General features: G+C 43.5%; 1 protein-coding gene and 1 long non-coding RNA gene across 3 annotated transcripts in view; one reads left to right on the plus strand and one right to left on the minus strand.

Annotated features, from left to right (window-relative positions):
- LOC147046163 (uncharacterized) overlaps positions 1–4,935 on the plus strand; it is a 27,516-nt gene extending 22,581 nt beyond the window's left edge. For both annotated transcript variants that reach the window (XR_015068193.1, XR_015068195.1), the window contains exons 10-11: positions 1,320–1,928; positions 2,133–4,935. This is a non-coding gene — a long non-coding RNA (uncharacterized LOC147046163). The remainder of the gene's footprint in view (positions 1–1,319; positions 1,929–2,132) is intronic.
- dspa (desmoplakin a) overlaps positions 1–7,511 on the minus strand; it is a 13,399-nt gene extending 5,888 nt beyond the window's left edge. Inside the window, exons 1-22 of the mRNA XM_085929967.1 lie at positions 7,082–7,511; positions 5,767–5,851; positions 5,542–5,660; positions 5,249–5,441; positions 4,068–4,193; positions 3,851–3,910; positions 3,603–3,770; positions 3,413–3,517; positions 3,239–3,334; positions 3,032–3,157; positions 2,783–2,941; positions 2,560–2,714; positions 2,297–2,423; positions 2,039–2,225; positions 1,765–1,955; positions 1,334–1,515; positions 1,113–1,251; positions 824–1,017; positions 584–746; positions 412–495; positions 218–325; positions 17–115 (exon numbers count right to left, since the gene is read on the minus strand). Coding sequence (XP_085786093.1) covers positions 17–115; positions 218–325; positions 412–495; positions 584–746; positions 824–1,017; positions 1,113–1,251; positions 1,334–1,515; positions 1,765–1,955; positions 2,039–2,225; positions 2,297–2,423; positions 2,560–2,714; positions 2,783–2,941; positions 3,032–3,157; positions 3,239–3,334; positions 3,413–3,517; positions 3,603–3,770; positions 3,851–3,910; positions 4,068–4,193; positions 5,249–5,441; positions 5,542–5,660; positions 5,767–5,851; positions 7,082–7,350 — 3,135 coding nt within the window. The 5' untranslated portion in view covers positions 7,351–7,511. The remainder of the gene's footprint in view (positions 1–16; positions 116–217; positions 326–411; positions 496–583; positions 747–823; positions 1,018–1,112; positions 1,252–1,333; positions 1,516–1,764; positions 1,956–2,038; positions 2,226–2,296; positions 2,424–2,559; positions 2,715–2,782; positions 2,942–3,031; positions 3,158–3,238; positions 3,335–3,412; positions 3,518–3,602; positions 3,771–3,850; positions 3,911–4,067; positions 4,194–5,248; positions 5,442–5,541; positions 5,661–5,766; positions 5,852–7,081) is intronic.
- Positions 7,512–11,507: the final 3,996 nt, after the last annotated feature.

An 11,507-nucleotide genomic window follows, 5' to 3' on the forward strand; every position in this document is an offset into this window, starting at 1 on the left:
TGGCACTGCAGCTTACCTTCAGCTCTTCCATGTTCTTCAGCAACTCCCCAAGAAACTTATAGTAGTCACCTGAGCGAGTAAGGAGCTCAATGTAGTTGGACTGGATGTTGGATGCCTGATGGGAGATGGCAGAATTCCAGAATTAACTTTCCAATCCGTTGCTATCTCATTAGCTTCTAAGCAATGAAGTGACCAGCGAAGTGAAGACATTGCTTACCTCCTGTCTAACGACAGTAGCAGGGGACTTGAGCATGGTTCTCTTGATGGGAATGTTGAGAAGTGTTTCCAGGCCGGAACTGTAAGAAGCCAGCTGTAGTTCGTAGTCCTGAAAATGCATCAGAAGAAAGATGAAGATTGAGCCAACCAAGATGTTTTTGGTTTCTAAAAGCACACGCTTGAAAGCCCACCAACCTTAACGGAGGCAGCACAAGTGTCGGCGTGTTTATTGACATCCTCCACCTTCTCCTTCTTGCCTTTGATTTCACCATAAAGTATCTATGGAAGGGTTGACAGTTGAATAAAACTTTTCCATTGGAGCTACTTGATATGCAAATAAGGAAGCCGGGGGTGGGTGGAAACATGCCTTCTGCTGGTTGAGGTAGTCCGTGGCCATCTGGATGTTGGTGAGCTTCACATTCTGAAGGACATCCTGGCGCTTCCGGGCATTGTTTATCCATTGGTCCATGGAAGTACTGTTCTGATGATAAGTTTGCAGCTGCTTCTCATGCTTCTCCAGATCCCACAATCTGAAAGAGGAAGTGAGCCAGGATGAAGGATATTTTACAAGAAACCAAACAAGAATGGAATGTGTCGGTGGACTTACCGGGTGTCGATTTGTGTTTGGATGCGGCGCCAGCGGTCAGAGAGTTGACCCACCAGTTCTGCGTATTTGGACAAGTCCACATCACATCTGTGGAAAGACTCTGAGACTTGACCGTTCCATTGAACCGCTTTGGCTAGCTCCGACTCCATCGCAGTTAGCAGGTTTTTTTTGTGGTCCAGCTCGATCTTCATTTGCTTTGATAGAATTACAAAAAACAACATCATCATCTGACAACAACTGAAATCGTAGGGAAACCAAATTTAATAATGTAGTGTGAAAAAAAAAAAACCTTTAGAGTGCTCTGGTAATTATCCAGCTCTCGCGGGTCCAGCGAGGTGGTCTCTTTTTCCGTCAGGCGGGCCTCGTGGACTTTGACAATGTCTTCAACCTGGAGAAGAGTCTCGAGCAAGGACTTAAGCGCTGACACTCTGTGGGGAAAATCATTAAACAGCATAGAAATGAATGTGGAGTCTGTATTTGTATATTTCTTTTTCAGAAAGAAGGCATTACCTTTGGATATAAGCCGAGTAGAGACCTTGCAGCCCTCCCAGTTTCTGGCTGATGATTTCCAGCTCTGAGCGGAGGAACTTTGCTTGCTCCGAGTCGGGAGGGATCCCTTCCAGCTGCTTAAGAATCTTCTCTCGTAGGTGCAGGTATTCGTCGTGAATGTAGTCCAGATCTTGGTGCACAGTCTGGACATCAACATTGGATGCGATCCATTAAATCCAGCCTTGTCATTTTCTATAGCGGTTATCGTACAAATAAGTCAACGAGCATTGACAACAATGGAGTCGAAAGCTTGTAAATGCCACCAGATAGCAAGCTAGCGTTTTGTCGAAATCAAAATCCTCAACTCACTTGGTGGCAAAGCACTACTTTTATCTAAGTGAAGCTTCTCAACTCACTCTTGTCATTTTCCTACAAATTAATGAGTGCCACACCTGCAGTTTCTCGATGTGCACTAAGCAGTCTTGCAGGCTGTTTTCCCCCGAGCAAATGTGCAGATGGCTGGTGAGTCCGGACTCGGACAGTTCCAACCTCCGCCGGAGCTCCTGGAGACTGCTGAGCAGTGTGATGCTGAGGGCCTGGATTTTAGGAGGCGCAGGTTTGCCTTGCTCCTTGGTATCGTCCTCTGCAAATGAAAACAAAAAGAAGAAGCGTTCAAGGAAAACCATTTGACAAATCCAGCATGAGGGTCATTTATGGCTAACTCACTTTGGCCGGTCAACTGGATAACCAGCATGTCATAGTGGTTCTGGGCTTTATCAAAGTGAATTTGGATGTTGATTTTATCCTCTTCCCTGAAAAGGTCGCAACCTTGACTGGTGCGCAGGAACTCTTGGTAATGGGTCTCCAGCCTTTTGATGATGCTGCGGTACTCCTCGGGACTCATTTTCGATATCTAAGGGCGACACGTGAGGTGAGCAAAATCTGGCCAGTGAATGGAGTGGAGTCAAGGTTGTCATCGCTTACCATGGACACTGTGAGAGAGTTGATGTAATTGATGTCTTTCAGGCAGTACTGCCACGCAATGAGGCTCTTGATGTTAATGTACAGCTGATTCCAGATGCCAAGGATGGCCTCGTAATACTGCTCATTCCTAGGAAACAAGTCCAAGACACATAGTTGATGAATCGGAAGTCAAGTCAAAAAATCTTCGCGACGCCACTCATCGATGACTGGAATAATTCAGCAGCAAAATCTACATTCGCCCGGATGCGAAATAGTGGTCTTACTTGGTGGCGAGCCCGATGCTGAGGGGGTTTAGTGGGGGGATTAGCAGACACACGGAGGGAATCAACATGTCCAGACCTCCTGGTCCAGTCACGAGCCACTTGCTGCGCTGGGTGTTGTCTTTCAGTATGCCCTCATTCCCTTTGAGAATCCCTTTCTACAAAAATAAAAGAAAAATCCATATGTCAGTTCTACTGTCTTATAGTGAGGACCAAATTTACTCACCTGGTCCTGCTTGAAGTCACATATTGCCTGAACCATGATGGGGGTGTTGCCTGTAGTCGGTTCCTCCGGGTTGCGGGGCTTCAGCCTCACAATTGTCTTGGACTTGTTGACCAGGCTTTGAACTTGTCTCTTATGCTCCATGATGCGCTCCTTCTCTTTCTGTAGACAGCAAAACTTATATTCAGTGAACGCCCCAAAAACAAAAAACAAAAAACCACAACCCAAAGAAGCAGATTAGCACATCGCTACCTCCAGGAGTTTCACAAGCTCCATAAGGTTTTCCAATGGTGTGTTCTTGTTGCATGTGAACTTAGTCTGGATGTTTTCCCGGTCCTTTCTCATCTTTTCGTAGGTCTCATTCGCCTCCTTAAAAAACTAAAAAAAAAAAAAAAGAATTCCGTTTTGACCATATTTGACAATATGAGAAATCTGGTGCTATTTTTGATGAGCACTTACTTGGCTGTAGGCTGCGTTCTCCTTCAAATGAATGTGAATGCACTTGGTGATCTGTAGAAGCCAGCTCCACTGGGTCTGTAAGGTGTCCATGTAGGCCTGAGGAGGACCAACATACACATTAGTACAGGAATGCACATACTCAACATGATCAGTAGACAGAAATGAAAAACTCACTTCAATCTTATCGGAGGCCGGATGGTTGTTGCTCAAAAGGCCGTCAGCTTTCACTTTGAGCTTATTTAGCTCCTTCTCCTTCTCTTCCAGATCTTTCATCAGCCTCTGTGTGAGGAAAGGGATGAAGATGTGAAGGGGAAATATTCAAAGAGTGCACCAAGTAGGAGGAGCAGGAAGAGCATGAGCTTACAGAGTAGCCCTCCTGCTTCTTGGGGATGTACTGCTCGATGTTTTTGTCCCCCCAGTCGAAGACCAGTTCTTCCTCCTCCTTCTCGTTCACCCACATGATGGCACGGGAGATTTCCTCAATGATGCTTTGCAGGTCACGCAGCTGATTCACTCGGCTGTGGGACATTTTCTGTGGTTGAAGGCACACGAGGTCAGTTCAAATCTTGCACTTTTGCTTTAAAAATTATGATTAGTTTTTTTTTCCCAAACCTGCAAACTGTCCCATTCTTGTTCCATGATGTAAAGGTTGGACTTGTCGCTCCTCATGCCCTAAAGACAAATCCATTCTTATTGCCTTTTTATTTTCACACAAGAGGAGCTTGAAAATACACACATACAACACACACACACACACACACACACACACACACCAACACACACACACACAAAAGGTCAGAGTAGGGTTAAGTAGAGCAACATTGCGTACCAGTTCGTCACGGGCCCGGTCTACTTCCTGGCTTCTTTGAATAGTGCTGTGGAATTTGTTGTGGCTCATGATTTGTTTCTCAATTGTGGAAGAGTCGTCCCCCCATGGAGCTGTCTGAATCATGCGCTGCAAATTTAACAAGAAAGCGTTCTATTAATATGCATACATACATTAAAAATATCGGGAAAAAGAAATGGTGACTTTTATTGCATTGTAAATTTTAAATAAATGTCGCATTCTGCTCTTTGTCCACTAGATGGCAATCTATACCAATGTAACACAGTTGCAAGCAGGAAACTATTCCAACTATGCCTCTCTTTGTTCGGCCCTGCTCTTTTGATAAGAACAACCTCTGCCTGTCCCTGCACTTCACTCCCCGTTTTTCTTTTCACTCTCTTCTCTTTTGAGTCTTTGTTTGCACGCCACTCCCTCTTTCCATGCTTAGTGGGCCAAAGCCACACATGACGGCCTCTTTCACCAGCAGGACTAACACAGGTAGTAAAAAGTAGTCAGATCACATCAGGTGTTTTTGTTTGTGTCAGGAAACAGTATTATAGAGGCGGGGGGAGGTTTTGACCAGGGCGTTTTCTCAGAAACATTTTGGACCGGCCCATTTCTTATAACATCTGTGTCAAATTTCACACTCATTTACTGTTGTTTTTGGGCCTCCCTCTCACGTACACGCGTAGCTTCGCTCCCTCCAATACTGAGCGGCCATATTCCCACGTCATTGTTTCACCCCTCGGCCTGTGGATCAGGTTTTGGCACTCTGTCAAGGTGGTGTCAGTTACCATCAGGTCCGAGGGAGTGATAGGGAGAGTGTGCATTCTCCTCCTCCTTGGGTCATGCATGCAATTATCCACGTAGCTTGAGCAACTTCAACACGGCACCTTGGATTATGTCCAACGTGTTTCAACTTGTTTTTACACCATATGTTCACCAAAAGAAGAAAAGCAATCTTGTCGAAGCATCCAAATATGATCAGAACACAAAATGAACTATGTTAATAATATCAAACTGGCACAGTTTGTTGTCTGTGTATTTGCTTTTATTTTCCTTTGCTGTCAGTGGTCAAGAGTTTTCCCCGCCCATTCCCATAAATTTTTTTCGTTGACAACGCCGGGATTCCCGTTGATCACGTTTCACCTGACTAAACCAATCGATGTGGTGTGCTGTCTTACCTTCTGCTGGCTAATCCAGGCCATGGCGTCTTTAAAGAGCCTCCCCCCTTCGGCGGAGGCGCCCATGCTGCCGGCGGTGGCGCTCATGCTGCCGGCGGCGGCACCCATGCTGCCGGCCATGCTGCGTTTGATGGTCACGGTTCCCATTAATTGCTGTTGGACACCGTCGTACATGTGCTCCAGCTGGTTTAAACTGTGAGTTGCAAACAAATGCAATGATGTTTTACCCAACTGACAATGCCCAATTGTTTTTCTTTGGTGCGCTTAGTAGGTACATGCTTTTTGTAGCTTACCTGGAAAAGACGTCATTGGGAATGCGCCTCTGCTGCAGGTCCATGCCGTACGTCTTCAGCAGCTCCATATGGTCGGTGGCCATCATCAGCATCTTGTCTGCTTCCATGGGCGGTCCTCCCTGGCAATGAATAATGAACCACCCTCATCAGACTGGTATGCCAACTTTTTGTTAATCATCTGCTTTGTGCTTATTTCTAGCAATGGATGTGAAGAAGAGAACTTACGCTCTGCAGGATCATCTTTGCTCTTTGCAGGTATTCATGACTCATGGCTTTCAGCTGCATGACTTTCTCCTGAATGTCCTCCACACTGCAATACCAGAAAGCAATAAATATTGGGATCTTGACAAGGCAACTTTCATTAAAACGGCTGCCAAGACAAATTGCTATCGCTTACACGTTATGATGTTTTTGAGCACATAATCTATCGCAGTGTTTCCAAACCTTTATTGAGCAGAAATCCTTTTTTTTTTACATTAGGAAAAAAAAACAGTTCACCACTGGACACATGTCAGAAAAAGTAGAAAATCGCATTTATCGCCCTCTAGTGGAAGCTTTTAATTGTTCTGCGGTGTCAGTATAAGTCAAGGGCAAAGACAGAGGAACAAAAGGTACAGTAATTGTGATGGATTATTTAATATTTAATGCCATTGAAGTTACAGTCATATTTGCCATAGGAAATCATGTGAAGGCTCAAATCATTGAAAAACATCTTCATAACAAAAATGTTATGTATAACATAACATTCATTCAGGTATAATGTTTTTAGTATGCTGAAATTCATAAAAGCTTCAGATATTTTTTGAATATATTGTGAAACCAGCCGTATCTTTTTCTATGGTTATCATCACACTGACTGAGCTGAAGACTCTTTCTACTGTGTAAAATATAAACATGAAAATAGTATTATCATCAATACTATAGGAGGAATTTTAACTGGCATTTTAATTTTTTTTAACCATGATATACCATTAACAACTGTATACAATTAAGTTTCCTGAACTTCATAAAAACTTATCAGTCGAGGTGTTATTTCTGGTTCTGTTTACCATCCCACAGTTTGAGTTATTAAACTTTTCATTGTAAAAATCTAAATGTACACGTATATAGAATAAAATACAAGTCAAACTATTCATAACCACACAAGGCCTCGTTAATAAAACATTAATAGCTACAGCTTGCAAACGTCCAAAGGTCTGAGTGAGATCACGGCAGACGGGAATTAGGGAGGGGCGTTCCGAGCATTTCCTCTGTTAGGGTCACAACCTTTATTAAGCAAGAGGATTCCATAGTATCACTTACCCCATAGTCATTGCGGTAATAGTTTGTTTATCATGCTGATTCACCATATTTCCGATTATTCCCTTTTTATTTTTCCCCTCTACTACTACTACCGCTTTGGCTTTAGTAAAGATTCTAATTGTAAACAGCATTCTAATAGCATTTAAAAATAAAATAAATAATTATGTGCTATGGAAATGACATGTTTGATGACGTTTGAGCCAAAGCAACAGGTAGTTATAGAGGAACCTCAACTTACCTTATCATTCCTCCTCCTCCGCCGCCACCAGCTCCCATGCTAACTTGCATTTTGCGGCCGCCGGTGCCACCTCCGCCGTGCATGGAAGACCTGGAGTAGGTGGTCTTGTAAGAGTAGCCGCCGTCCCCCATCTGGTATTCCCCTCCTTGGATACCGTTGCCAGATGTAAAAACGTCGTTTCTCATATAACTTGACGACAAGTCCGGCCGGGAATTACTCCGCTGGCCCATAGACGCCAGTCTGGACGTGGAGCCGCCGAACATGCTCATCTCTGCACGGGCTGCGGGGTGTAAAACTTTTTTTTTTTTTTTTTTATGTGGGGGGTAAAAAAAAAATCAGCCAGAGAGATTTTTGTGTTTTGGGGGGACAGACCGTGCGCCCTTGTGTGTCCGTCTCCTGGTGCGCTGAGTTCGGTCTGCTGTGAATAGGCGGAAGCTGCGCGCTTTTGGATCGCAAAGAAACCACACCTTTCACTGTGCGTGTGTGCGCGCATTTGCGAAACACTCCTCTCTCTAGCTGACAAGCAGAGGACTGAACTCTCTCACTGACATTTTACTGAAGGGCTGACATCACATGTAAAACTTTCTAAACTTAGGGAATTGCAAGCGCGCATAGCGAATAATAATAATGATGCAAACTATTGAACTGGGAATCGGACTTCGGACTGTGACTTGGAAAATAATCAAAGCATTAAAAAGCAGATTTATTCAATTCAAACCTTTATCAATGCTTTTGTTTGTGTTGAATTTGAGTGAAGCGCTCCAAAAAGTCCAAATGATTTATGTCATACGTCATTCAGATTGCTTGCAAACAGACATTTCCTGTGTAGTGACTTTTCCGTTGGCGTCAATTAAATGATGCCTCAGCAACAATGGAGAGGGGGGGGGGGGGCATTTAGACCGATAGCGGTGGTTTCATCAAGAATGTGTCGTGTCAGGTTCAACATTCTTGAGGTCAGAAGGAGGTCCATTTGAGAAAGCAGAGGCTGTCGAAAAGTCAGTGACAATCGGGACCAGCCCTTCCCTTTCGTCTGTGTTGCGCGCTCTCACGCTGCCTAATTGCGCCGTTTGCATGCGGGCACATGCAAGTAGGCGTGCCCCCCCCAACTGAAAGACAGTCAGGAGTGTAAAGCTGGCTCTGAAGCGCGCAACTAAAATGTCGAGAAAGTAACCAGTTCTTGCACACATGCGTGTTTATATAGACATGCATGGTATGAGGGGCCACCTTGGATGCATTTCAGGAGCGCGAATGTGGCCCCTCGTGTCCCCATAAAACATCCGCAGCGACAGCAAGAGACAATGCGCCCTGCGGCTTTACACTTGCTGATCTATTGCAAACTGCAGCGTCTTGTAGTAAACGTGTGGGAAAGAAAGGAGGTCGGGCATGGCCGTGCATAAGAACTGGAAAGTCTCAGGAAAACCAACACCCGGAGGTGGAATTCTACCCTCCTCTTCCTGTGTGTGTGTGTGGGGGGGGGGCGTGCGTGAGCGCGTATGCGTGTGCGTGTATTTCGTATGGACTACAGTGTAATCTCTATTTCCCCAAAAAGATGACAGTCTGTTATGAACCACCATTTCAAGAAAGGCCAGTCTCACGCTGAACACACCCATTACGCAAGACACACCCAAAATTTTTCTTCTTTTAGCGCAGGTGTTTTTTTTTTTGTTTTTTTTTTAATGTATCAAGATCAACTAGACTGAACTCGTATGAGCTTTGGCAAATATGGAATGAACAACAAGTGAGGCCAACGAATTTTGCAGCATTTTTTAGGGCTTGTGTTGCCAGGATTTAACGTGTACGTCACAAAATTCCCATCTAAAGTCTGACAAGTGAAAGTTGAACCTTCCCCCCAGCAAGATTCTTTCGACTGAAATGATAAGAATCTATTTCAGAGAACAGAACACACAAATTTTAATTTATTTAAGCTAGTAAGTAAGAAACTCTGAGTTGTTGTGTAGAGGGGTAAATGTTTAACAGAACGTTTGTTTTTTAATGGATGGAAGCTCACCCCTGTTTTGCAAGCCAGTGAGGAGTGACAAGCCAGCATTTTGACGGACAACACCTAGCTGCTTGACTCCTCCACGCTACAATTTGCAATGACTTGCCGCACCACCTTGTGAGACAGCGTGACCTCATTCATTTCCAGACACTCATGCTGTCATCATCTGCTGAGTAGACAGAAACTATATGAAAAGATGTTTTCCTCCCCGATATTTTCCAAAGAACTTGATGTTGACGTTATCTCATTTGTTACGAGCAACCATGTCCTGATTTGACTGGACAAGCCCAAACGTCTCAGTCGTGACTAATCGCCTCTTTGCAGGAACGCTGATGAATGTGTTGTTGTGTGTGGGCAGCATGGCGACGTAGCATGCATGTTACAGAACTATGGTTCAGGGTTTGAATCTTGACTCTAGACTCCCTTTAGTTTGTATTCTTTTGTAACATATTTTAGTACTGATATTATGGTAGCATATGCTAGCATTCCGGTAACACGATAGATAGCCTCACACTTGACATGTTCTGAGTTGGAATCTCACATTTTTCACAAAATATTCCTTCACATCCTGTTTATTTTGCGTTTATCTCGAAGATAAACAGTCGGCACTGTTTGCTATGATTTGAATTTAATTGCATGCTCGTAAACACACACACAGGCAGGCGCACACAGAATGTGAACCTGCCGAACAATACGTTGCATAATACGTAATGCATATATCATGGTGGTGGACTTTGAGTCCTAATGGTCCTATGTCTTGTATCTAGCCCAAGCCTAGCGCAAAGTGCAGTCTAAATCTACACATGGGTGCAGTTGTTTTTTTTTTTTTCATTTTTGTAGTCGGGTGCTTTGAGCCATTGTGGGAGTGAACATATCTGACTTGATTCTCAGCCAATCAAGCAGCTCCCCTCATTCCTTTTAAAGTCAGCGTTACACGACTTGCGCCACAATTTAGACCTGGTTTAACCTGGTCTAAAATCCAATCTACTTTCACTCACTAAATTGACAGGTCTGTCAGAAGAAACACCCTCAGTCTGCCAAAACGCCCAGCGTGAATTACAAAGTAGTTTTTGCTGGCCATGAAAATGAAGATATGCCAGTCTACTAAAATATGGCCCCTGTGTTTTTTTGTCTTCATCTTTTATTAACACAGACATAATCAGCCGAATAAAAACCTCGTACCAGCATAGCTCTTTGCGCTCAAATACCAAACTCACTACAGACACACCCTACAGTTTTTAAAAAAAAAATCTTTTGTGTATTACACGTGTCGAGCCGGTTTAAGAGTCACAACCAGACACTCTCTCTCTCTCTCTCGTTCTCTCTCTCTCACACACGCACACACACACTTTGAGTCACAATATGGGCACATGCCAGGGCGGCTCCTGACACACCTGCAATAGTTGCTAGGGAGGAGAAGAATCCAGGTACGAATGGTAACAAAGCTCACAAGCGGGACGTAAATGCAGGCACGACGGTTGACTGGTTTCTGTTGGAGCGCAGCCAGGTGTTTTACCTATTAAGTGTTTGCACCAGCCTTTTCTAAAGGGCGTGTTTGCATAATCAGAAAGTTATGTCTTTTTAATAGTTTCTTTGCTTCAAAGGAAGATATAAAACAGTTTAAATACTTGAATCTGAATTAATGACTGCACACAATATCATGCACAGTATAACAAGTGCTCAAAACGGCCATATACTGTACTTACTGTATTTTTTATTTTTCAAAGACACTGAATTGTACTAATTCTGAAAACGGCCGGTTACTCCATACTTCCTGCAGGGAGCACTAATGTGTAAGAAACCATTCGGCAAGTTTTTTTTTCCCGCTGAGCTCAGGTTTCAAAGGTTCCACAAGGTGATCTTTGCGTGTAATGCCCCATTATGACCACAAGGGTGAAGCATTGCAGTATTTGTAGTAGTTATATGCAGCCATATGGTCAGTATACTTCATCAAGCATGTGGGGGTGGGTGAAATATCAATACTGTTATTTGTAATTTGCTGCCTTGTTACACCCCCATATTTTTAATTTCGGTCGTATTATTAAACCACTCGATGAAAGTCTTTCATTAAAAATGAGCATTTGTTTAGATACTTTAAACACCCATTCGTGAGTTATGTGTGTTTTACGTCACTTTTTTAGTCATTAGTTTTGTTTGTTTGATGTATTTACAGCTAAATAACTCATTTTTCATTGAAGCTAGACCAAGATGTAATAAAACACATTTTTATCACCATTGCCAGCTTAATGAGTTCAAACATTATGTTTTGGCAACGTTGTGTAAAGCCCCAAGCTGCATGTCATAAAACAGAAAATAAAAATATGTCAAAGTAAATTATAACTTGGTCAAAAAAAATCATCGATCCATTTTGGGTGTTTGCCTCATGTGCACTCCTCTTTTTATAGGGTCCAATATGGAAGACAAACC

The sequence above is a fragment of the Syngnathus leptorhynchus genome, chromosome 14 (genome assembly GCF_054491065.1).
Source record: "Syngnathus leptorhynchus isolate UIUO chromosome 14, UIUO_Slep, whole genome shotgun sequence".
Taxonomy (NCBI): Eukaryota; Metazoa; Chordata; class Actinopteri; order Syngnathiformes; family Syngnathidae; genus Syngnathus; species Syngnathus leptorhynchus.